Source organism: Myotis nattereri, assembly GCF_964212035.1.
Source record: "Myotis nattereri genome assembly, chromosome: 9".
Classification (NCBI taxonomy): domain Eukaryota; kingdom Metazoa; phylum Chordata; class Mammalia; order Chiroptera; family Vespertilionidae; genus Myotis; species Myotis nattereri.
In genome coordinates this window covers 1456715-1481450 of record NC_138084.1, presented here as the reverse complement: position 1 = coordinate 1481450, position 24736 = coordinate 1456715, and the positions used below count along the sequence as shown (strand labels likewise).

At 64.8% G+C, this 24736-nt stretch overlaps 2 protein-coding genes across 6 annotated transcripts; one reads left to right on the top strand and one right to left on the bottom strand.

Moving 5' to 3' along the window:
• Positions 1–4617: 4617 nt before the first annotated feature.
• GATD1 (glutamine amidotransferase class 1 domain containing 1) lies at positions 4618–11479 on the top strand (the record flags this gene model as incomplete). 5 transcript variants are annotated; one of them, XM_081098126.1, is made up of 8 exons in its annotated part: positions 4654–4841; positions 6471–6547; positions 6993–7141; positions 7394–7501; positions 8538–8632; positions 9334–9427; positions 9632–9743; positions 9845–11479. In XM_081098126.1, exons 3-8 carry the CDS (start codon positions 7021–7023, stop codon positions 9849–9851), a joined length of 537 nt encoding a protein of 178 aa, XP_080954252.1. In that variant the 5' UTR covers positions 4654–4841; positions 6471–6547; positions 6993–7020. The 5 variants fall into 5 exon arrangements, with proteins under 5 accessions (XP_080954250.1, XP_080954252.1, XP_080954248.1 ...); XM_081098122.1 differs by having other exon boundaries at positions 4669–4841; positions 6993–7098; XM_081098124.1 differs by lacking the exon at positions 7394–7501 and having other exon boundaries at positions 4618–4841; positions 6993–7098.
• A 1128-nt stretch (positions 11480–12607) lies between these two features.
• TALDO1 (transaldolase 1) lies at positions 12608–19023 on the bottom strand. The gene is made up of 8 exons (XM_081098121.1): positions 18893–19023; positions 16204–16327; positions 14928–15035; positions 14580–14711; positions 13478–13653; positions 13198–13395; positions 12910–13055; positions 12608–12802 (listed from the first exon to the last, which is right to left on the bottom strand). The coding sequence occupies exons 1-8, from the start codon at positions 18987–18989 to the stop codon at positions 12770–12772; spliced, it is 1014 nt and encodes a 337-aa protein (XP_080954247.1). The 5' UTR covers positions 18990–19023; the 3' UTR covers positions 12608–12769.
• Positions 19024–24736: the final 5713 nt, after the last annotated feature.

The window sequence follows — 24736 nt, the reverse complement described above, 5'->3', positions numbered from 1 at the left end:
CGTTCCTTGCGAGCATCCAAACAGACCAGACACCCGGCCCAGGCCACCCCATGTGCAGCTCCTGCTGGGCTGCCCCGCTTCTGCTAACCCGGACTTCGCCCGACATGCCCATCCCCCAGGTTCCTGCCCCCCACCCCCCACCCCCGGCACCAGGGGGCCACTCAGCCAGGCCCCAAGTCCTTGCCCGCCGCCTGCAGGCCAGCCCCCCCTCCCATTACCTATTCTGTGACTGGAACTGTTAAATCAGCGGTTCTCAACCTGTGGGTCGCGACCCCTTTGGCGGTCGAACGACCCTTTCACAGGGGTCGCCTAAGACCATCCTGCATGTCAGATATTTACATTACAATTCATAACAGTAGCAACATTACAGTTATGAAGTAGCAACGAAAATAATTTTATGGTTGGGTCACAACATGAGGAACTGTATTTAAAGGGCCAGAAGGTTGAGAACCACTGCGTTAAAGCAAACAACCAACTAACCCTCCTGACATTTGAGGAGGCGGGGGTGGGGGGTTGGGGGGGACAGGCGGTGGGAGGCTGGGCTCTGGCGTCCTGTCTGGTGGGTCCTTTGGAGGCGGTGACACCCCCCATGAGGCGCCTTCTTCTGTGAAGGGTTCCCTGTGAGGGCGTTGAAGTTGTTTCCAATTTCTTGCGACTGTAGACACAGCAGCAACGGAAATCCTTGGGATGCCCTTTGTGCCTGGCGTCTCAGCGGTGCTTATACTGTGGTTTTTATTTTTTAAAAATATATTTTATTGATTTTTTACAGAGAGGAAGGGAGAGAGATAGAGAGTTAGAAACATCCATGAGAGAGAAACATCGATCAGCTGCCTCCTGCACACCCCCTACTGGGGATGTGCCCGCAACCACGGTACATGCCCTATGACCGGAATCGAACCTGGGACCCCTCAGTCCGCAGGCGGACGCTCTATCCACTGAGCCAAACCGGTTAGGGCTCTCTCTCTCTCTCTTAAAATGTATTTGTGTTGATGTCAGAGAGGCAGGGAGAGGGAGAGAGAGAAACGTCAACGATGAGAGAGAAGCATGGATCGGCTGCCTCCTGCACGCCCTGCACTGGGCACCCAGCCTGCAGCCCAGGCAGGTGCCCCGACCGGGGATCGAACCCTGATCTCAGGGTTCACAGGTCGACGCTCAGCCAGCGGGCAACGCCGGCTGGGCTGCAGGACTCTCTTCATTTTACCAAACAGACCCTCTCCCCACAAACGCCCCGCCCCCGCCCCCACCACGCTCGGTCCTACTTTCTGCCTCTGTGGCTCTGACCCCTCAGGACCTCACGTGGGGCCACACGGAACGCGCCCTGCGTGACGGCCTCGTTGCACACGCGCCGTCAGGGTCTCTCCGCGTCGCAGCAGGTGCGGTTCGCTCCCTTTTAAGGCTGCGCAGCCCCCGTCGTGGGGGTGGCCGCACTGTGTCCACCCTCCGTCCACGGACACTCGGGCTGCCCCCGCCTTCCCACCGCCGTGACTGCTGCTGTGGCCACGGCTCGTGTCTGCTCAAGACCCTGCTCCACGCGTCACGCCTGCCGGTGGGACTGGGTGACACAGCGTGTGCCTGACGCTGCTGCCCGCCTCCTGCCCCGGGATCAGCCTCGCGGGCACCGCTGCCCTCGCCCCCCCGGCGACACCGCGGGGTGAAGCCCTTGGCTCCTGCCGGGCGCGGGCACAGCCGCGCTCTCCGCTCTCCGCTCTCTCCCTCGCGCCGCCCGACACGCCCCTTTCGCCGGTTCTGGGCCGTTTGGGTTTTGCTGTGATTGTGCATTTGCCTTGGGTGGAACGGCCTCGTCTCCCTTCCTTGTGGGGCCTCTCGGTGCGTATGAGCCGGAGCCGCACTGCAAACACCGCCGCTCCCTGGCCGCGTCCTGAAGGCGAAACGCTGAGCGGAGTTTATCAGGCGCGCTGGCCGCGTGAGCTCTGCACGTTGGCGGGCGGGCGTTCTCCCTCTTCTCCTGGATTTTCTCGGCGCCTGCTCGCACTGAGGCGTGCAGCCCGCTGGACGCCAGGTTTGGTGTGTGGAGGCTGGAGATGGTGCTGTCTCCTCCATCAGCAGGTCTGAGGGTGCAGCTCAGGAAGCGGCCCTCCCGCAAGGCCACGCTGCCCTGCCCGCGCCTGCAGCGTGACATCGTGTTGGAAGGCCCTCCTGTTTGCTTCCCTTCAGTCCCCAGTCACTCAGCCCCTGGCGGCTCCTCCCGGGAGGTCAGAATCCCAGAGCTGAGACCTGGGCCCTTGGGGGGCTCTGACGCCTGGCTGCCTCCCGCACGCCCCCTGCTGGGGACCGAGCCCACAACCCGGGCACGTGCCCTGACCCGGAATCAAACCAGCGACCTCTTGGATCCTGGGTAAACACTCAGCCACCGAGCCAAAGAACTACTTTTAGGGTCTAAACCAGCGGTTCTCAACCTGTGGGGCACGACCTTTGGGGGTTCTCAACCTTTGGGGGTCGACCGACCCTTTCACAGGGGTCCCCTAAGACCATCAGAAAACCCATATATAATTACATACTGTTTTTGTTATTAATCACTATGCTTTAATTATGTTCAATGTGTAACAATGAAAATACATCCTGCATATCAGATATTTACATTTATGATTCATAACAGTAGCAACATTACAGTTATGAAGTAGCAACGAAGATAATTTTATGGTTGGGGGGCACCACAACATGAGGAGCTGTACTAAAGGGTCGCGGCATTGGGAAGGCTGAGAACCACTGGCAAACGAAAGGCCGGGCACCAAAGGGCTCAGGTACACAAAGTGCACACAACCCACAGGGCCGCCCTGGGAACGGGAGCTCAGGGGCAGCAGCACCCCCTGGGCTCCAGGTGGACCCCGAGACTCCACTCTCAGCCTTTGCATTCTGAGCACCAGCACCTCAGAACCCCGTCCTGCCACAGGTGGGCGCCATAGGGCACAGGTCGTGTAGGGGCCACTTTCTGTTTCCTCTCTAGCGCCCCTCCCGCCCCCAAGAGTGTGCACCTCCCTTGGGGCCCCATCCCTGAATGCATTCTTGGTGTGTCTGGGGGTAGGGCTGGCCAATGCCTTGAGAACTTCCTCCCCCAGATCTGGGCATGGGCTTAGAGACAGAAAGGACTTGAGTTAACGAGTCCCAAGGCGAGAAGAGGCCGGCTCCTGGGCTCCGGGCGCCGCAGGGCTTCCCCACCATGAGCACCTGCACCTGCGGCTCAGCCAGCTCAGGGCCTGGGGCGGTGCAGCGGGGGCTGGGCCAGCAGGGGGACCCCGTGGTCTCCCTCCAGCTCCTGGGTCTGACACCCATGGACTTGCATGGTGGGGAGGGGATCCCTCCCTGGACCCAGAAGGCTCTCGACTGGCTAGGCCCCGCCCCTGGTCTGACCTCAGGCCCGCTGGTCTCCATCTAAACTCCTCCACCCACCCAACACAGGCACCAGGTTCCCACCTGCCCCGGCCCACGCCCTGCACTGCCAGGAGCCCAGCTCCTCCTTCTCCTCCTGCAGGAGGGTCCCGAGTGGGTGAGGCCAGGGGCTGCTGCCTGTGCCCGGGGGAGCATGGGCTGGGCTGGGCAGAGGGCAGCGCCTGTGCTGTGAGGGCAGGGAGTGTCCGGCGGAGGGACCTTGGCCTGGACTTCAGCAGTTCCCACTTGTGACAAAGGGTTGCCTAGTCAGCAGAGGCTGGCAGGACCTGGGGCACCCTGCGGGGGGACTGAGGACGCCCAGGGGCAGGGCCACTCCCTCTTTTTAAAAAAATACATTTTTATTGACTTCAGAGAGGAAGGGAGAGGGAGAGAGAGAAATGATGAGAGAATCATTGACCGGCTGCCTCCCGCACGCCCCTTACTGGGATGGAGCCCGCAACCCCGGCTCGTGCCCTGACGGAAAATGGAACCGAGACCTCCCGTTCATAGGTTGATGCTCAACCCCTGGGCCACCCTCTTAACCGCAGCTTGGGCCCGAGCCCGCCACGGGCCTCCCTTCTCTCCAGCCAGGCCTCAGAGAGCGCCCGCCACCCACCGAAGGCCCATGTGTGCACCCCCCGCCCTGCCTCCCGGACGGTCTGTGATAAAACTGCCTCCAATGCAACCTGGCCCGACAGCACTTGGACGTTCCTCACCTAACTCGGCACCCCCATCCCAGGAAGACACCCCACCTTCCAGGGGCTTAGCTGAACCCGGGAGTGGATGCTCTGTCTCCCCCACCATCTTGGTGGGGCCGAACCCGCCCCCGGGCCCCACCTGCAGGGGCACCTGCAGACCCTCCCGGTTAGGAACCCCTCTGCCTGGAGCCTCAAGCCTGGCCTCCTCAGAGGGGCCCCGCCGCCTCTCTCTCCCTCCTCGCCCTCACGCTGCCCCGCACCCAGGGCCGCACGGCTCGCAGGGATCGCGGGTCCCATGCCCGATCCACAGGGAGGGACCCTCGGCCGGGCAACTCCGCCCACCCCCGGGCTGGCGGGCAGTGCCCGTTGCCTGAGAAAGCGCTAGGGCAGCGAGAGAAACAAGGCTGCGCTGGGGTCCGACCTCCGGGACTTCCTCCCGGCGCTGCCGCCAAGCTCGGGGCTCCGCGCGGGGCCTCCGGGGCCGCCCTGCTGGCTGCGCCGGGGAAGGACCCGGGACGCCGCAGAGCGAGTCGGGGGGCGGGGCGGGAGGACGGCGCATGCGCTCGGCGCCGCTCCAGGCCCCGCCCCCAGGCCGCGGCGGCACATGACCAGCGCTTCCCCGGCCGGGTGCGCGCGCGCGCAGGCAGGCAGGCTCCGCGCACGCGCAGTCCGCGCCGACTGCGGTGGAGCCGATGGCGTCCGAGCGGCTTCCGAACCGGCCCGCCTGCCTTCTCGTGGCCAGCGGCGCCCCCGAGGGTGAGGCTCGCGCGGAAGGGGTCGGGGAGAGCCGAAGGGGCCGGGGGGACCGCGCGGGAGGGCGAGGCAAACGCACCGGCTGAGGCCGGAGGCCCGCCCCCCCGAGCGGCTCAGCCACAGTCTGAACGCCTTGTGGGCGCCCAGCGGGGGGGCGTCCTGGGCCTGCTGGGGGGGGGCAGTGGGTGTCCCCGGGCGTGGGCCTGGCTGACGGGTGGGTCACGAGCCTGTGCTGTTCAGTGCGCACGCCCCGGAGGGTGCGGGTCGGAGCGGGACTGTCCGGTGGGCGGGGAGATAGATGCGCCGGGACCGGGGACCCGGCCCCGCCAGGTGTCAGGGACCCGGAGAGGCCTGGGGCTCGTGGGTCCCGTGCTGCCCGCGCTCTCCCGCAGGGCCTGGTGCAGGGGGCCGGCAGGAAGGGATGGGCAGATTCGGGCACCTGGTGCGCTCTGGGCTCTTCCCGGGTCCTCGCCCGTGTCCCGTCACGGAGGGAAGTGGCGAGCCCACGGCCACCGGGAGCAGCTGGAGGACCAGGGTTGGGGCCGGGGCCTCTGGAGCCTGGTCTGCTCAGCTTGTGCAGCTGCTCAGTGGGCCAAGGAGGAGGACCGGGTCACGGGGTCACCGTGTGCCGAGCCCCCGGGGGCCCTGAGTGGCCTGTGCCCAGAATGCGGGCGGGAGCCAGGGTCCTACCCCCACCCCGATGGGAGCTCAAGGCTCGGAGGAGCCATGGGAAGGGGTTCAGCCCGGGAGACAGGTTGGAGTGGGATGAGGGGGAGGGTCGCACCAGCTTGGCTGTGCCAGGAGGGGGGGATGTTGAGAACATGGGGGGGGGGGGCACAGCTCTGAAAGGACCAATAGGCTCTGGGCAGGACCAGTGGGCCCCGCCTAGTACCCTTGGGGTCCTGGGGTGAAGGAGGTGGGGGTGGGAGAGCAAGGGTTTGAGGAACTGGGAAGGGGGTGATTTGGAAAGACTGTTTTTGCTCAATGTATGGACTTCCTACAGTGAACGTGTCCTAACTCGTAAGCGTGAATAAAGATGAACATGGGTTTAGGGATTGGGTCCCAGGATTGAAACACAGGTGGAAGGATGCGGTCAAGCCCATTTAGAGGTGAAGTCCCTGGTGCCCGGGGCCGCAGCCCCTCGCAGCCAGGAGCCTTCCAGACGGTGCGGGCAGAAGGGGCGGGAGCCCACGGGCGTTCAGGAGCTCCTGTGAGGAAAGGGCTGACTGCCCTGGCCCAGGAGGAGGGGTGGGAATGCAGCCGCCTTCCTGTGATAGGAGCCACAGGCCCACCTCCGCGGGCAGGAGCCTGGCCCTCTGCCGCCCTCCCTGGCTCAGCCTGGTGGAGTGGGGGCTCCATCGCTCCCTCCCCGGCCTAACAGGGGATAAACCAGGCCCTGCTGGCTTAATGAGCGGGTGAGCCGAGCGTAAGGGAACCTCACACTTGGGTGTGTCTTCTGGAAAGGCCTCTAGGGCCAGACTGGGGAGAGAGGCGGGTAGGGGGGAGCCCGGGGAGAGAGCGGGGGGGCCCTGGGATGAGGTGGGGGAGGGGCTGCTCCTCGGCTGGTCCTGGGGCAGCTGTCTCGGGCAGGAGGGGCTGCCGGGCCCAGCACCCACCCACGTGTCCTTGCAGGAGTGTCAGCCCAGTCCTTCCTCCATTGCTTCACGTTGGCCAGCGCTGCCTTCAACCTGCAGGTGGCCACCCCTGGGGTAAGTCCAGCCCCCTTTCTTTCTGGGGGTGGAGGGAGTGGGGAGAGAGTGCTGTCGCTGGGAAAAGGGGTGAGCCGAGGCTGCTGTGACCTGCGGGATCTGAGGGGCCAAGACCCACTGGCATTATGGGTCAGCGTCTGCACATGAGAGAAAGGAGGGCGCAGACCTTCCAGCAGGAGGGAGTGCAGCCCCCTGATGCATGGGGCCCGGGGCACAGCAGTGATGTGCTAAGGGTTTCCAGGGCCACCCCTGAGGTGGGTGGGACATTGGCTGCCGCTTTATCGTGACTGAGGACCCGTGTGGGCGGGTGGGGCTGACACGGAGCTTGGGTGTGTGGGCTCCAGTGAGAGGGCTGGGCTGTTGGTCCTGGGCTCCCTTCCTTGTTCTGAGCACCCCGTGAGCCAGCAGGGTGTCCTTGCTGACCGTTGGCCTCGGGGCTTTGCAGGGGAAGACCATGGACTTTGTGGACGTGAATGAGAGCAATGCACGCTGGGTGCAGGACTTCCGCCTCAAGGCCTATGCCAGCCCCGCCAAGCTCGAGTCCATCGACGGTGAGGGCCCGAGACCTTGGAGGGTCGGTGTGTGGGGTTCCAGGTGGGTTTGTGGCCCCACAGTGCTCCCTCACTCTACTCCTGGAGCCCCCAGGCTTGCTGCCAGGAGCTGTGACTGTCTGTGGCCGCCCCCCTCCTGCGTCTTGGGCCCAGAGTTCCCAGCTGCCTCTGTGTGGAGATGGGGAGGCAGCAATGGTCCATGGGCTGTGGGAGCCTTGGCCGGGGTAGGGACAGGGACAAAGGATGGTGTCTGGCGGCAGGAGCAAGAGGACTGACTGGCCTGTGGTCTCCCCAGGTGCCCGGTACCATGCCCTCCTGATTCCCAGCTGTCCCGGGGCCCTGGCCGACCTGGCCAGCAGTGGGTCTCTGGCCCGAATCCTGCAGCACTTCCACTCCGAGAGCAGTAGGTGACCCCTGGGGTGGGGGGGTGGGGGGACTCCACAAACAGGAAGGGGCGGCAGGAAGGTGCCTGTGCTGGGGGTGGGCGTGGCAGCCGTGGATTTCAGGGTTCAGGTCTTGGGGCTGGAAATGTCAGATCACTTCAGATGTAGAGCCCCGGGATCTGGCCAGTGAGGGTCAAGTGTACTCAGCTGTCCCACACACGAGGGTGGGCACTCCCAACCCTGCCCTTTGGCCAGCACCCCTGTGGGCCCTCTGCCTGGCCCCCTCGGGCTGGGGGCTGTGCCCTGGGCCCCTCCGCGGGGGGAGGGCAGGATGCTGGCTTTGTTCCTGGTGGGAAAGCCCCGGGTCCAGGCTGGGGCCGAGGCCAGCAGGGCGGGAGAAAGGCCGCTCTGGGACCTGGCCTGCTGCCCTGGTCTGCCTTGGGCTCAGAGGCGCATGTCTGCTCATTAGGGACCAGCCGACAAAAACCCAGGCTCCACACAGTGTCCTTTGTCGGTGAGAAGGGCCTCCTGTCCCCAGCACCACCCACCGGGACAGGCAGCGATTGTTCCCGGCCACCTCAGCCGTGGGAACGCACTTGTGCCAGGCAGCCTCTGGGTGGCAGGCCCGGAGCCAGGGCGGGGGCCAGCAGGGTGGGGGCACTGCCTGGAGCCCTGAGAGATGGAAGGAGGGCGGGCGCCTTCCCACTGCAGTCAGGAGGGGCGTTTCCAGGTGGGCAGCCGCTCAGGCAGCGGTGACGGTGGTGCCCTCAGAGGGCGAGTGGGGCCTGGAGGGTACGGGCCGTTTGCCCGGAGAGGGCCAGGGGGGCAGCGAGTGCGAGTGCCGCTGGGCTGGCTAATAGACCTGCTCGCCCTCGCGACGCCTCCTTGTGCTTGTTTCTCGGCCACCGGAACTTGAGGTTTGAGCCGGAAGCAGCAGCTCCCGTGTTTCCAGGGGCGGGGCAGTGGCCTCCAGGAGGTCGGCCTTGGGGGTGGGGGTGTTGGGAGAGGGCCAGGCCCCGGCCTCCAGGACCTCAGCCCCCCTGCCGCTGCTTTCAGAGCCCATCTGCGCGGTTGGCCACGGGGTCGCCGCCCTGTGCTGCGCCACCAACGAGGACCGGTCCTGGGTGTTCCGAGGCTACAGCGTGACCGGGGTGAGTGAGCACGGCCGGGCGCACCCCGGACGGTGGGGACGCTGGGGCCCACGGTCCCCTCTGGCCGGTGACACCACTTGTCCAGATGGCACCAGGCCTGCCGTTGTCTGTTGTCTGCTGGCATCACGGAGGCCCGTTCAGGCCGTGGGTGAGGACAGGCCCTGCCTCGCCCGACCCTCGAGCCCCGCTTTGCTTTGCTGGCTGTGGGCGTGGGAAGAGCGGGCTCGGGTTGAGTTTGCTTTGCGCCTGACCAGGAGCCAGGGCGCCCGGGGCGGCTCAGCATTCACAGGCGGCCGGGAGCGACCTGGGAGGTCCTGGGCAGATCTAGGAGGGAGGGTCCTTGTGGCGAGGGCTGAGGCCTGGCTGCTGGAGGCTGCACCCAGCTGGTCTGGTCCCAGGTCCAGGTCCAGGTGAGGACCGGTCGGGAGAGGAGCCTGGCCGACTCCTCAGCTAGGGCCACCCCATAGGCCACGTGGCTCAGTTCCACCTCCAGGCCTTTCACTCACTGCAGGGCTCAGCTCCCGCTGGCCTCCCATTACCTCGATGCTGGGGGAAGGCGTGTCACCCCTGGAAACCCACAGCAGGAGGGCCCCCCCGGGGTTCAGCCTTGGAGCAATGCTGTGCTCCGCCCCCTCCCCCGTGGAGGGCAGGGCCCTGCCTGGATGGGCTCTACCTGAGCAGCGGGTGCCCTTTCCCTGCAGCCCTCCGTGTACGAGCTCGTGAGGGCCCCTGGCTTCGCCCGCCTGCCTCTCATCGTGGAGGACTTTGTGAAGGATGCAGGTGCCAGCTTCAGTGGTGAGCTGTGTGGTGCTGCAGGCGACGGTGGGGCACACTGGCCAGGCCAGCCTCCTGGGGCTGAGCACCCAGCCGACCTTGGTGGCTGGCGGCTCTGAAACCCCGCAGGCTGACCTGGAGCTCACAGCCCCGGGAGGGTGGGCCGGGCTGGGCGCTGCCCACATGGGGCGTTGTCTGAGGCCTGTGCCCTCGGGTCTCCTGCAGCCAGCGAGCCTGACGCGGTGCACGTGGTGCTGGACCGCCACCTCGTCACGGGCCAGAATGCGGGTTCCACTGTGCCCGCCGTGCAGAACCTGCTCTTCCTCTGCGGCAGCCGGTGAGGGGCGCGGGCGATGGGCGATGTGCGGGCTGCTGGGCCACGCTCCCTGTGATGGCTGCTGCTGGCGCCCGAGCCTTGACCTGGTATCCATCCTGCAGGAAGTGACACGGTCCCCGCGGAGCCAGCCTACCTTCCAGTGACGCCACCACCTTCCGAGGCCCCGGCCCCCAGAGGCAGCGGGACTCAGGCCTCCAGGACCTGAGCCTCTGACAGCGCGAGGCTGACTTCGCCCGACCAGGCCTCCGGGACTGCGGGGCCTCCAGGCGGCAGCCAGAGGGGTGTCGGGTCTCAGCGGGGGTGAGGCCAAGGGTGCTGCATGGGCACCTGGTGGGGCTCAGGCTCCATGTGGAGCAGCCCACAGGGAGTTGGTACCCAGAGAATCAGCTGGGGCGTTCCAGTGCGGGGTCGTGGCCCCTCTGGTCTTCCTGGACCAGCACTGGGTGTCTCCCTCTGCCTGTCCCTGGCAACCAGGTCGGGGAGCAGAGGCCGACCCTTTTGGCCCAGCAGTGACAGGCAGGGGTACCGGAGTTGGTACCTGTGCGGTGAGGGCTGTGGCCAGGCCAGTCTGTCCCCAGCCCTTCGGGTGTTGGCTGAGTGGGGAGGGGCCAGCTGGCTGGAGCTTGGTCAACACTTTTGACTTGGGTCCCAGGTGAAAGGGAATTAATCTTGTGGTCACAGCTCCAGGCCCCCAGACTTGCCCCGATTTTAACCTTTGCCTCGTGCGTGGGCTCAGTGTGGTGGTGACCCACGTCAGGCCAGGGTGGACCTCAGGGCAGACGGCAGTGGCACCACATCCCTGAGGTGGAAACACTGTTGACCTTTCACCTTCAAACACAGCCCAGGGGCTCCTTAGACAGCACTGCACAGGCCCCGCCCTGCGGCTGCTCCAGGGTGTCAGGGTGGACATAGCAAACAGGAGCTCCCTTGGAAGGAGGCCCTGAACAGGCCTCTGCTGGGGACGCCGGGCGGCTGTCCGGACACCTCCCTTCCAGCACAACCTGACCACCCTCAGGCTTCCCCAGGCTCCTGGCTGGGCTGTGGCCTGTGGTTGGGGTCCCCTCTGGAGCTGCGTCTGCTGCTTCCAGCCCCTGGGAACAAGCAAGTCAGCCCCCAGGCCCGGCACTTCCTCCCGGCCCCGGACCAGCTCACACTCCGCACTCCTGTCGGCATCCCCAGGTGCCACCGCATGGTGCCGGGTGGCTGTCTGCACAAACCCTGACAGACCCACCTCGAGCACATTGTCTGTGTCCCCGTAAAGCTGACCATGCCTGCTGAGGGCTCTGACCGGCACGTCTACTCTGCTCCGGTCAGGCCGTCCCCTGGGCCAAGCTCTGCTCCCTGCAGCTCGGGCCGGGAGGGGTGGGAGGAGGAACCAGAAAGCCCGGGAGGGGCAGGGGTGGGTTTGGAGCCTGGCTTCCTGTCCTTGCCTCTGGGATTCCCCACTCGCCCCGGACATCTGCAGCAGCGTTCTCAGGAATGAACAGACACAGACTGGCCCCATGCGTGGCATCTTACCAAGGGGCAGCGTGATCGCCATGTGGTGGGACATTTGCTGTGAAAGAATGAAGTCCTGCCCAGCCGGCGTGGCTCAGTGGGTTCAGTTCCCGGCTGTGGGCTCAATCCCGTGTGGTGTGTGCAGGAGGCAGCCAATCCATGATTCTGATGTCAGTGCCGTTTCCATCTCCCTCTCCCTTACTCTCTGAGATCAATAAAACACACAGTGAAGTCCTGAGGACGCCTGCGTGGTGGACGGGAGGACATGCTGAGTGAAGAAACGGCCGCGTGGTCCTGTTTGCGGGAGGTCCTGACCCAGCAGCTGTTGTGGCGGGAATGGGGACACGGACGTGCTGTTTGGGGGGGACTTCTGAGCTGAGTGCTGACGGTCACACACCCCAAGTACTGAAACCGCCCTGTCAGACGTCCATGCGGACCCCAGGGCTGGGAGGCACCCAGGAGAGGGGGGTCCAGGTGGGGGCCATGCCCCTGCCACCACTGCTGGACACCCACCCAGCAGGCCCTCAGCACCCAGGACGGCTGAGCTTGTCCAGGACAGGCCGGGCACTCAGGACGGCACGGCCCCAGGGGGCCTGTCCCTGGGCCCTGAGAACTACAGCCACGGGCCCTGCTGCTTTGGAGCACGTGGGACTCGGCCTCTTGGCTTGCAGTGGCCCGTCCCGGGGTCCCCGTGGAAGGCTGTGGGGAAAGGTGGCCAGTTGGGTTCCCAAAGGGAAAGCAAGCCCAGGTCGGGAAGGGCAAGGCGGCTCCCTGCTGACCCTTGGGTGTCGCCAGAGCAGTGTCTCCGCAGGTCAGTCCGACACGTTTCTGCCCACACCCGACAGACGGGAGACACGCCCCTTATCCTGCTCCCTGGGCACTGGCCCCTGGACAGAGTCCTCGCCCAGCCCTCGCCCTGCCTGGCTCCCCTCCAGGAACAGAGGCTGGTCCTTCCTCCTCCCTCCACCCATCACCGCCCCAGGCCCTTCCCAGTACAGCACGTGGTGCCCCAAGTCCAAACAGTGCCCTAGTGTGTTCTCAGAGCGGCACCACCTCTCCAGGTTCAGGGTCGCAGCCGGGACCTCCCGGGTTAGATGAGCCAGTGCTGCTGTGCTGAGCTGCCCCACCAGGTGGCACCACTGAGCTGCCGCCTGGTCAGGGCCTCAGTTCAGGAGCCACCAGAGGCAGTGGGTAGTGGCAGGCGCACAGCCCAGGGGCCCAGCACCGCCCTTGGCCCATCCAGGGATCTGGGCACAGGAAGAGCTCAGATGGGTCCCCACCCAGCAGCGGGCAGTGCTGCCCCCTCTCGCTGGGCCCAGGTTGTAGCTGGTGCCGAGGGGCACGAGGCGGCAGGAAGTAAAGCATGGCACAGAAAACACCTGCTTTAATGCATTAGGCAGAATTTTACACAAAACAGAAACCCATGATCCGTCCCTGCTGCAAGTAGTAAAAAATGAAAGATTCGTCGCCGGACTTGTGTAATCAGACCCAAATCCAAAGCCCGCACTGATCCGTGGCCCAGCCTCAGGCTACTTCCCATTCTCCGCGCTGAACATCCGGTCCTACAGGGGGAGAGGGAGGGGCCAGGAGAGGGCGTCAGGCTCCCTCTGGGGACCGGGCGGCACCCAGGGTCCCTAGACGTGCCAGCCCTGCCCGCTTGCCCACTCACCGCCAGCATCCGCTCCAGCTTCACCGCGTCGGCAGCGAACTTGCGGATGCCGTCCGAGAGCTTCTCCACGGCCATCTGGTCCTCGTTGTGCAGCCAGCGGAAGGCCTTCTCGTCCAGGTGGATCTTCTCCAGGTCGCTGGCCTGGGCTGGAACAGGCAGCAGGCCCTCCTCACCCGCCCGACCCGCCACCCCACCCCCGGCCCAGGGCCGCCCTGGGCCCTCCCTGCCCTGTCCCCCACCCCTCAGGGAGCCGAGGTGCAGGCAGCCCCAGCAGGGGCTGGGCCTCACCCGCCTTGGCCGACAGCGTGGGCACCAGCTTGCTGCTGTCCTTGAGCAGCTCCCCCAGGAGCTTGGGCGAGATGGTGAGGAAGTCGCAGCCTGCCAGCGCCTTGATCTCGCCCGTGTTGCGGAAGGAGGCGCCCATGACAATGGTCTTGTAGCCAAACTTCTTGTAGTAGTTGTAGATCTTGGTGACGCTCTGCACTCCTGGAGGAATGCCCAGCGGTCACCACTGCGCCCGCCGCCCTGCCCCCCTCGCACCTGCCCCGGGGCCCCCAAGGCCACTCACCAGGGTCCTCCTGGGGCTCGTAGGACTTCTTGTCCGTGTTGGCCACGTGCCAGTCGAGGATGCGCCCCACGAACGGGGAGATGAGCGTCACGCCCGCCTCGGCGCAGGCCACGGCCTGGGCGAAGGAGAAGAGCAGCGTCATGTTGCAGTGGATGCCGTGCCGCTCCTCCAGCTCCCTGTGGGGACGCACACGACTCAGCCCGGGCTCTGGCTGCCGGGCTGCAGCTGACCCGGCTCACTGCCTCCTCAAACCCACTTACAAACGGACAGAGGCCAGGGAGGTCCCCAGCCAGCACCTGCGCCAGCACGGGGCCCGGCCCTCACCTCAGCCAGAACGGCCTGGGGCTGGACACCAGCTGTCCTCTCAGGCCAGTGCTGCCTGCGTCTCACCTGGAGCCACGGCCTCCTGCCCTCTCACCCTTCCCAGCCTACCCTGCGGCAGCCCGTCCGTCCACCGTGACATTCTGGGGCTGAGTCCTGAGGACAGGACAACGGCCACGCTCTGCCATGTGGGTGGGGCCAGGGCTGTGACAGGGACCTCTGCTCAGGCCCCTCTGGCCACAAATTCCCACCTCAGGGGACAGATTAGAAGGGCTCCACCGTGTGGCCACAGGGGGGTGGTGACGAGCAGCAGTGCCATTCCTCCAACGCGCACAGGGACCGTCCAGATGACTGAGTGTGTGCCCAGGAGAGAGGACACAGGGCTACAGCCACGTGTCCACGCAGGATGACATGGACACGGAAGAGGCAGCGCACACACAATGGAACATTCGACTTGAAGGGACGCAGCCCTGACAGCCACAGGGTGAGCCCTGGAAACCGGCCACGGGAGAGGCCATGTGTCAGAAGCCCACCCTGTGAGGTGTCCAGAGCAGGCAGCGGAGAGGGGAGCCATCGCCGGGCGGGGCTGCAGCGGACACCAGGCTCCCGGGCACGGCTGCCGCCCCCACCAGGCATAGGAGGCTCTGCCTGTGGACTGTGAGCCTGAGGATGGCAGGCACCTGTTTCTGAGGGTCACCAAGCAGGACCTGGGGACCTGGCCCGAGACACACCCGGCTCCATCAGCTGGGCCACGGCCGCCCCCTGGGGCGGGGACACTTACTTTCCAGCCTGAATTCCTTCCCAGGTGGATGACAGCTTGATGAGAATCCGGTCCTTGCTGACCCCGGCGTCCTTGTAGAGCTCGATGAGGCGCCGGGCTCGGGCCACCATGGCGTCCTTGTCGAAGGAGAGCCTGTGGGAGCCGGCGCGGTGAGGGGCGGCCTCACCTCGGGACGCGCTGGGGACGAGCGAGCAGCAGTGGCGCCCTGGCTCCGAGCCACTCAGAGCCCCGTCTCCTGATCGCCTTCCCTCCCGTGACGCCAGGGCCCGGCGGGAGCAGATGGCAGGGGGCCAGGCCCGGCGGGTCGCGGACCGAGCGGCTGCTGCCCCGCCCGCCCCGCGCCCTTACCTGGCATCTACTTCCGTGGACACGCGGCCTGGAATCTTCTTCAGTATTTCTGCTCCAAACAGCACGTAGAGCTTATCGATCGCATTCTCAACCTGCTTCTCCTGTGGCCTGAGGTTCAGGGGAGACGGTCAGTGACTCGTTAGGTCAGTGCACAGGGTCCCGCAAACAAACGTGCTTCTTGGAGAACCCTTTCACTGCAGCTTCTTCCTTTTTTAAAAAAGTACTTTTACTGAGGAGAGAACCACTGACCAGCTGCCTCCTGCACGCCCCCCACTGGGGAAGGAGCCTGCAACCGGGGCCGGTGCCCTGACCAGGAATCGAATCGTGACCTCCTGCGGGTCAGAGGTCAATGCTCAGCCACTGAGCCACTCTGGCCGGGCTGCAGCTTCTTTCTTAAAAATGTGTTCATCCCAGTAAAACAGCAGAAACGTCACCGCCTTCACCCGCTAGGTGCACAGCTCGGGGCATGAAGACATTCGCTGTGGTGTGGCCGCCACCACTCCACCTCCCCACGTCCCCGTCCCCTCCCCCGCTGAGCCCTCTGGGCACGTGAGAAAACATCTCTCCGCAGTCGCCTGGCCGACGAGTGAAGTGCACACAGAGGTCTCAAGCCGGCGTGTCACAGTCAGAACCTGGGGCAGCTGCACGAGGTGGAGGCCTGTGAGCGACGAAGGCCCCATCTCGTCACCCAATTCCAGGAGCGCCCAGGCCTGGCTGATACACAGGGCGGGAGACCAGCCCGTGAGAAGGGAAAGCGAAGCTGGCTAAGGTGGGGCGCCTGGTGGGGGGCAGGGCAGACTTGGGCACAGAGCAGGCGGCACACCCGGAGCCACCCAGGCATCCCAGCCGGGGCCACTGTCCCCGAAGGCACCGCTGTCCACGCTCACCCTGACGAGAATGTAAAAGGACACCCGGAAAGGGAACCCCATGGAGACCCCTCTGCGTGTGGCCTGGAGGCGGGAGCCGGGCCATCGGCATAAAGTACCCCAAGACACTGGGCTGTGTCCCTAGAGTGAATTCTACTCCGAGCGGCTGTTAAAAGACATCAACAAAAGAGCCCTCACAGGCCTGGGACCCGCCGCCCTGGGCACAGCTCGGAGCCGCTCCGCGGCCTCAGGAAGCGGCGCTCGCCTCCGCCGGGCCAGGAGGACAGCGCACAGGCGGCTCCTGGTGCGAGACACCTGAGGACAAGCTCAGCCGGTGCGGGAGCCGGTGAGGGAGACGAGGGGACCAGCCCGGGCCCTCAGCCCCACCACTGCCTCAGGACCGCACTCACCCGCCCAGCTTCTTGCCGTAGGCGATGGCCTCCTCCACCAGCTCCTGGTAGGCGGGCATCTGCGCCGCAGCCAGGATCAGGGACGGGTTGGTGGTGGCATCTTGGGGCTTGTACTGGTCGATGGCTAGAGAGCGTTTGGAGAGTTTTAGAAAGAAAGAAAGAAGTGCGGCTTGCTTCCCCGCCGAGTCTGACAGTCCCTCTGAGCCCTAGACACGTGCAGCCACGCGTGTTCCCGCCCTGGCCCGTGTGGCTCAGTGGACAGAACGTTGGCCCGCAGACCGAAGGGTCTTTGGTTTGATTCCAGTCAAGGGCATGTACCATGGTGGCAGGTTCGATCCCCCGGTCGGGACCCGTGTGGGAGGCAACTAATGCATGTGTCTCACATCCATGTTTCTCTGTCTCTCCCTCCCTTCCACTCTCTCTAAAAATCAATGGGAAAATATCCTGGGGTGAGGATTAACAAAAACAAAACTGTTTTCCAGGCCGAGGTATAGCCCCGCTTCACACATATGTCCCTCCCACCCTGAAATGGCCGGAGGCAGCTGTTCGCACAGGGATAGGACCACCAACAAGTCTAGCGCCAGAGAGGAGGGCGCCCCAAGGGCTGACCTCACTGCTGGGTGGGGAGGGAGGCAGTTGGGATGTTCCGACAGCAGAGGGCGCACCCTGCTTCCCTGCAGCCAGTGAGGGACCCGCATCAACTGCTGGCTTCCTCCTGTAAACCTCTCCCCTCCCTCCCAGCTCTTCCCCTGTAAGCCTCTCCCCTCCCTCCCAGCTCTTCCCCTGTAAGCCTCTCCCCTCCCTCCCAGCTCTTCCCCTGTAAACCTCTCCCCTCCCTCCCAGCTCTTCCCCTGTAAGCCTCTCCCCTCCCTCCCAGCTCTTGCGTAGGTAACCAGGCCGGGATTCCAGGCCAGTGGGCCAATCTGGGGCCTCCTGACCAGCTGTCGCGGGGGACTGGGGAGTGCAGAGCGGCCAGAGGGCTCGCTGCTTCAGTAAGTTTATTGGGTAAATTAGTATTTTCAAAGTGTCCTTTGATGACAACACCACAGAGATGGAGAAAGATCCGGGGCCGGCAGGACAGGGGTGGCTCTCCAGAGATCAGGGAGATGGCTGTGGCCACGGGGCCCACAGAAAGCTACAGGTGTCACACACCCGCCGCAGGGAAGGGGCCCTCCCCCCCCCAACCCCCCCCTCTACCCCCAGCTGAAACTGGTGAACATGGTGAGCCCCTGATAACAGGACGGCGCGGGCAGGTGCCAACTTCCGGCACACAGGGTGTCCCCACTGCAGGGCGCTGCGCCAGGGGCTCTACGGGCTAGTTTTGCAACTCCTCGTATGTCACTGTTTCTAAATAATGGCTGCGGAAGCGGTGCTCAGGGGCGGAGCCTGCACAGGTGTGCAAACCCGCAGGCCACCGCGCCTCTCCTCTAGAAAGCGAGGCCTTGACAGCGCTGACTTTTAACAAAACTAAAGGACCCATCGGGGATTCAACGATGAGCTTCAGGTCCCCGGACCCTAAAGTGGATGCAAACTGGGAGGACACTGGTCCAGGTGAGGCCTCCCGCCCGCACCCCAGGCCACAGGTGCGACCTTCACTTCAGGCAGTGACCACAAAACAAGGGCCTAAGCCGCCTGCCGACACTGATGGGCAGACGGTATCAACTAACGCATTTTATAAAGTTAATATTCATCCAAAAATGTCAGTCATTGGGTTTAGATGTTTTTAAAAAGAAAACCCGCAAGCATTCTCCAGAAGGTGTGAGAATAATGGCTGCAGGAACAACAGACGCGGCGGCCGCCTGGGCCGAAGTCCAAATTCCTCGGCGCGCGAAGGAGGGAAGAAGCCGGCAGGGCACGCGCAGCCGCTCCCCGGGCTCCCCACCCAGCGCGCGGCCTCGAGGTCGGGCCACGGGGCGGGGTGGGAGGGGACCCCGCTGGTCTGCCGGTTACGCCGCTGCCCGCGGCTCCCCGAAGGCGCTTACTCACGGGCGCTGCCAGGTAAACACCCTCCGAAAACCTCCTCCTGCTGCTGCCCGGGGCGGGGAGCGTTTCTCAAGTCACCATGAGCCAGCAGAACGCGGCCGCCACTTCCTCGTGCGCCCCGAGGGCGCGGAGGTTCTGCCGAGGACCCACCCAACCGGGCACCCCCACGCCGCGCCTCCGCAATGAACGACTCGCGCCCAGCGCGGCCCGCGCTCTCCCAGCGCCCGGTGCCGGCCCGGCCCCGGCTCCCGGCGGGCGCGGAGGGTGCAACAGGCGGCGCCGGCGCAGGTGCGGCCGTCCGGGGCCCCGCGCTGTCCGTCCCGCCCAGCGGTCAACACTCGCGGAGCAAAACCGCCCGGTGCCGCCTCAGGGGGCGCGGGATGGACCCTCCCCAACCCGGAGCCTCGGCAACCCGACCCCCGCCGACTCCGGGCCTTCGCACCTGGCGGCGGGGGCGCCGGGCGCAGGGGCGGGTTCAGAAGGTGCGCTCCGCTCCGGGCCCCGCCCTCCCGCCCTGGCCGGGGGCGCCAAGTCCCCCACCCCGGGAGCCGGCCCGGAGCGGGGCGTGGGGGGTCCGGAGCGGGGCAGCGGGGCCCGGAGCGGGGCGTGGGGGTCCGGAGCGGGGCAGCGGGGCCCGGAGCGGGCGTCTCGGCGCCCACGCCCCCGCACGGCCCCCGCAGGCGTCCACACGCGGGCCGCGCCTCACCGTGGAAGTCGCCCGTGTCGGCCACCACGGTGGTGAACTGTTTGAGCTGGTCCAGGGCGCTCTCCATCCTCTGCCGCTTTACCGGGGAGCCCGACATGGCGAAACGGCGGAGGCAGCGCGACGGCCCACAATGCCCCGCGGGCCCCGCCCAGGCCGCCGGCCAATCAGGGGCGGCGCGGGAAGCTGGCGAGGCCCCGCCCCGGAGGGGAACCACGCCCCTTGGCGTGAAACCCCGCCCCCGGGGCACTTGGGGTCGGGGCGGGGGTCCCGGGCCCCACGCAGTCGTTGGTGAGATGCGGGTAGGACGCGGGGAGGCGAGCGGGCAACGTGGACGGCACGTCCTGGGCGCACGCAGCCTGCAGCCTGGATGGCACACCCTGGAGCAGTGCGCCCCCACAGCGATGCACCCCCACCCTGCGGTGCGCCCCCCCACAGCGATGCACCCCCACAGCGATGCGCCCCCACAGCGATGCGCCCCCACCCAGCCGTGCGCCCCCACCTAGCGGTCTCGGAGGGCGCCGCGTCACCTCCCGCCTCTGGAAACGCAGCGCTGGACTGAGGACAGCGGGCAGAGGCTCCTGAAACCTGCCCTTCATTGGGGCGGTGGCTTGAGCGCTGCCCGACGGGACCCCCCGCCCCCCGCCCTCGGCCGCAGACCAGGAAAAGGGCCTCTGTCCGTTGACACTGGCCGTGCGCCTGCCCACACCTTCCCGGTGCACCTGCTCCCTCAGGCCTGGCCGCCCTCCTGGGGTCAGACGTGCTTGGAGCCTGGGGAGGGGCTGGAGGGGTGAGGGCGGGAGACCAGGCTGTGGTTTCAGCGCCGGGCAGGTCCGGGGGCACTAGGCCGGCGCCGGGCCTTCCCTGCCTGTGATTCTGGGATGGCGGCTGCTGGGCAGCACCAAGTTCACAGGGGGCCCGCGGCTTCACGCACCGAAGCATCGCGGGAAGCACACGTCCAGCGGACGGCCTTCTTCACATTCCCCAGACCAAGACCTCTGCCGGGCGCGGGTGTGCAGGTGCCCAGGAGAGAGCAGCCAGGGAGGAGCCGTGGGAGGACCACAACCCAGGGGAGCAGGGGGCTCAGGGCTGGCCAGGCCAGGGCGGCTGCAGTGGAGGGTGGCAGGGAGAAGGAGTGGGACACACTTCCCACACTTGGGAGGTTCTCTGTGAAGGGAGCAGGCGGTGGTGTGGAGGGACATGACTGCGTGTTTGTGGGTGGCGGCAGGAGAGGAGAGGGGGCTCAGCAGGCCCCTGGAGGGCAGTGGCTGGAGTCCAGGGCCCTGGCGCAAGGGTGGCCTTTGTCACCCGCCAGGATGTCAGGGGTGATGGGAGGGGCAGGAGCAGACCTGGGCACAGATGGGCAGGTGCGCAGGCTGCTGGCGGCACGCGAGGCTCGCTGACCGCTGGCTTTCTCAGGGACGTCTGAGCGGAGGGGGGAGGGGGCGATGGGGCAGGAGGCAGGTGTTAGGCCGCCCAGGGAGAGGGCGGGTTTGGGCCAGGGAGCTGCACGACCTGGGTGTGGCTGTGGGTTCAGCCTCCAGTCCCTCCTGGGTCTCTGGGTGTGTGTGTGGGTGGGTGGGGGTTAGTCCCGGAATCTGGCGAGACAGAGGCCACCTTGATGGGCAGGGAGCGGAGCTGGGCCTGGGTAAAGGTGTCGGGCGGGGCGGCTGAGTCAGGTGAACAGGACAAAGGGGTGGCTGAGGATCGTCCGTCACCGGTCAATTCCCGGTCAAGGCACACACCCAGGTTCCGGGTTCGGTTCCCGGTGCAGAAGGCAGCCCATGTTCCTCTCTCCCTCCCTCTCCCTAAAAAAACAACGAAAACAGGTTTGAAGATAAAATAAAAAGCCTCAGTCAGGGCTGCTCCTTCCCCTCGGACGGAGACCTTTCCCCGAGAGCCGCGCTGAGCCGCTGCCGGTGTCCCCACCCAGCCCCTCGCCCCTCGATGCCGGAGGGACCTCCGCCAGGTGCTGTCACTCACAGCAGAGGCACAGCTGGGGTCAGGTTCACGGGCAGCAGGTGCAGAGCTTAATAACAAGAAGGAAAAAAAGCAGAATTAGATCAACAGAGCAACCTCGTCTACATGAGGAATTTAAGCCAGACTCGAACCTGCAGACAAGGCAACAAGGCCGTTCTCACCTTGGAGGGACTCAAGTTTTTAAATACATATATATATTTAATTGATTTTAGAGAGAGAGGAGGGTAGAGAGAGATAGAAACATCGATCGGCTGCCTCCTGCACGCCCCCTACTGGGGATCGAGTCTGCAACCCTGGCACATGCCCTGACCAGGAATCGAACCTGTGACCTCTTGGTGCATGGGACGACGCTCACCACTGAGCAACACCGGCCGGGCTAGATTCAGATTCTTGATGACAGATTCAACAACCAAAACCCCCTCTTTCCCACTAGATTGGAACATGTACACACGGACACACCCCTTCCAGGGAGAAGAGGAAAATGAAGTAAGAGTAGAGCGTGAGGCCATTCAGGCCTGCTCGGGTCATTGTGGGAAAACGACCGCCCCCGTCTGCGGGCGGCTGTGGGTTCAGGCCACCGACCACGTGCAGCTCGCTGTGGTTTGCCGCCTGCGTGGGGTGAGACGCGGCATCAGAGTCCACCCGGCTCAGCAGTGCAGGGCCCACCGCCCTGGCGGGCCCTTCCCCCCACCGCGGGAGCCTGTGTGCGCGTCCTTCCAGGGAACAGTCACAGCCGGGGACGGAGGCATTGGGGAGCCTCGGGTTTGCAGCGGGCTGGCCAGGAGCCAGGCGGCCCCGGGACTTGCGGTTGGCATCTGGGGGGCAGTGTTGCGGGGCCGAGCCCCTAGCCTGTGGGATCTGATGGTTTCCGGGTCGACAGTGTCAGATCGCGTTGAATTGTAGGGCACCAGCTGGCGTCATCGAATTGCTCGGAGTGGGGGGGACCTGCACACGAATGGGGTGCTGGCTGTGGCCCACACAGTGGAATGTCACCCGCCTGAGAAGGAGGGACCCTGCCGCCTGCCCCGGGGGGACGTGAGGACGCTGCGCCGAGCAAATAAGCCAGACCCAAAGGGACGGACCCTGTGGGACCCGCTCAGAGGAGGTCCCCGAGTCAGACCCACAGACAGGAAGTAGGTGGGGGGCCGGGGGGGTGAGTGTTTAATGGGGACAGGGTTTCCGCTGGGAAAGTTCTGGAGATGGTGGTGCTTTGCAGCCTGGGGAGGGGACCGTGAGACCTGCTTCAACTTCCTGTCATAGAGTTAGGTCGTCCCGTAAAGACACACACGGGAGGGACCGGGCCGGCCCCAGGCCGGGAAATGGGGGCGCTCATCGAGGATGCACCCCACGCACCAGCATTGCTTTGGGGAGCAGGCGGGGGCCCAGGACCCGGTTTCACAGGCCGGAGGGCACATGTTTGGTTGTTCCCAGGACTGTCCAACCTTCCTTTCTCTCCTCATTCAGATGCGCGTGGGTAGACCCCTCCCCGCCCCTAAGGGACTCTTCCAAGACCTCCATTTGCACGAGTCCTGGTGAAACGCGTGGTTTCTCGTGTCTGTGTATTTGCCTTGTTATTAGTGTTATGTTGTCAGTTCTCAACAGAGGACGTCTTTCCCACTGCTTTTCAGAGGGAGTGGGAGGGAGACGGGGAGAGGGAGGGAGAAACACTGATGTGAGAGAGGCCAGGGGCAGGGAGCAAACCCCCAACCCAGGTACCCAGGGACATGTCCTTGACCGGGAATCAAACCCTCGACCCTTCGGTGCCCGGCTGACGCTCTAACCACTGAGCAACCGGCTCGGCGTGCCTGTGTATTTTTTTTTTAATTTTAATTTTTAAAATATTTTTTAAAATTGATTTCAGGGAGGAAGGGAGACGGAGGGAGCGATAGAAATATCAATGATGACAGAGAATCACTGATCAGCTGCCTCCTGCACGCCCCTCACTGGGGATCGAGCCTGCCACCCGGGCCTGTGCCATAGCCGGGAATTGAACCGTGATCTCCTGGTTCATAGGTCAATGCTTAACCACTGAGCCACCGGGCGTGCCTGTGTATTTTAATTCACGAAACCTGTGGGGTGGGCTTTTCACGCAGCACCTTCCTTCCACAGCATCAGCCCTAAGTGGACACTGTGCCTACTGCCCCAGGCTCTCCCGTGGCACCCACCTCAGCTCTCCCAGCCCCGCGCCCGCAGGGGAAACCCACAAAGGGTCTGGGGACACCCCACAGGAAGAGGGCCGCGGGGGTGGGGGGCACAGCTCGGCGGGCCTGTCCCCACTCGGGGCGTCGGCCGGTCCCACGGGGGAAAGGGGTTTCCGTCGCCTCCTCCCGAGGACCAGGTCTGAGCACCCACCAGCGCCCGCTCCTGGCCGGCCCTGCTGACCCGCGGACTCCTCTCCATGAGCGAGTCTCAGACTCAGCGCCTCAGGCTCCTTCACACCCTGAAAGGTCATGGCGGGAGGGTGCGGAGTCCCCCCCACGGCATCGGCTGCAGCAGGAGGCGAGCAGGAGCGGCAATGAAAGACGCCCCTCACTGGGGCACGGGCAGCGAGCCATGGCACAGGCCGCCTCGCAGCCCGCGGACCACAGCCACGCAACACCAGGAAGCGGGGTGCAACGCCCTGGTCTCGGACCTTCCTCAGCGGGCCCAGCGACTCTGAACTCACTTCCGACCCTGAGGCGCCCATTTCCTGAACAGACTGTCCCCAGCCTTGCTGCCCCTCACCCCACGCAGACCCTCGGGGGGAGCCCACGCAGCTTTATCAACAGTCACGGTGGCGTTTTGAGAGCCAGCATTCAGCATGCAAGGAGAGTATTTTCTATGAAAAGAAATTATTATTTTTATTTATTTATTTTAAAATATATTTTATTGATTTTTTACAAAGAGGAAGGAAGAAGGATAGAGTTAGAAACATCCATGAGAGAGAAACATCAATCAGGTGCCTCCTGCAACCCCCTACTGGGGATGTGCCCGCAACCAAGGTACATGCCCTTGACCAGAATTGAACCTAGGACCCTTTAGATCTCAGGCCGACACTCTACCCACTGAGCCAAACCGGTCAGGGCTATTATTATTTTTAAAATATACTTTTTTAAAAATATATATATTTTATTGATTTTTTACAGAGAGGAAGGGAGAGAGATAAGAGAGTTAGAAACATCGATGAGAGAGAAACTTCGATCAGCTGCCTCCTGCACATCTCCCACTGGGGATGTGCCCGCAACCCAGGTACATGCCCTTGACCGGAATCGAACCCGGGACCCTTCAGTCCGCAGGCCGACGCTCTATCCACTGAGCCAAACCGGTTTCGGCTTAAAATATACTTGTATTGGTTTCAGAGAGGAAGGGAGAGGGAGAGAGATAGAAACATCAATGACGAGAGAGAATCGTCAATCGGCTGCCTCCTGCACGCCCCACACTGGGGATCGAGCCCACAACCTGGGCCTGTGCCCTGACCGGGAATCGAACCGTGACCTCCTGGTTCATAGGTCTACGCTCAGCCTCTGAGTTGTGCCGGGCGGGCGGGCGGAAAGTTTTTAAGAAGAAAAAAGGGAAAGCTCTCCCCAGACAGCCGGGGCGGCCTCTGGCCTCTGAGCCAGCTGGACTGGGCGTGGGGCCTAGGCCACTGTGTGGGCGGGAGGCGAGGCCTGAGAGCCACGCTGGTGGGGACGCCACAAAGACAGGCCTGTCCCCCAGACAGGCGGGCCTTGTTCCTGCGGCGGTGGCTGCGCAGCTGGCACAGTGGGCACTGGACGGGCAGCTCCACCCTCACCCGGTGCGGACCCTCCTCGGCCGGTCCCCTGTCTGCAGCCCCGCCCCCTGGACGGTGCCACCAGACCCTCGGCAGCGGGCGCAGTCTGCAGCAGA

Bases quoted from the DNA above. Each gene is read 5' to 3' on its own strand.
- TALDO1 (XM_081098121.1), bottom strand. From the start codon at position 18,989: ATGTCGGGCTCCCCGGTAAAGCGGCAGAGGATGGAGAGCGCCCTGGAC. The intron at 14,712-14,927 runs GTAAGGGCGCGG...CGGCTCCCACAG, and splicing joins TCCACGGAAGTAGATGCCAG to GCTCTCCTTCGACAAGGACG. The intron at 13,396-13,477 runs GTGAGTGGCCTT...GCATTCCTCCAG, and splicing joins CGAGCCCCAGGAGGACCCTG to GAGTGCAGAGCGTCACCAAG.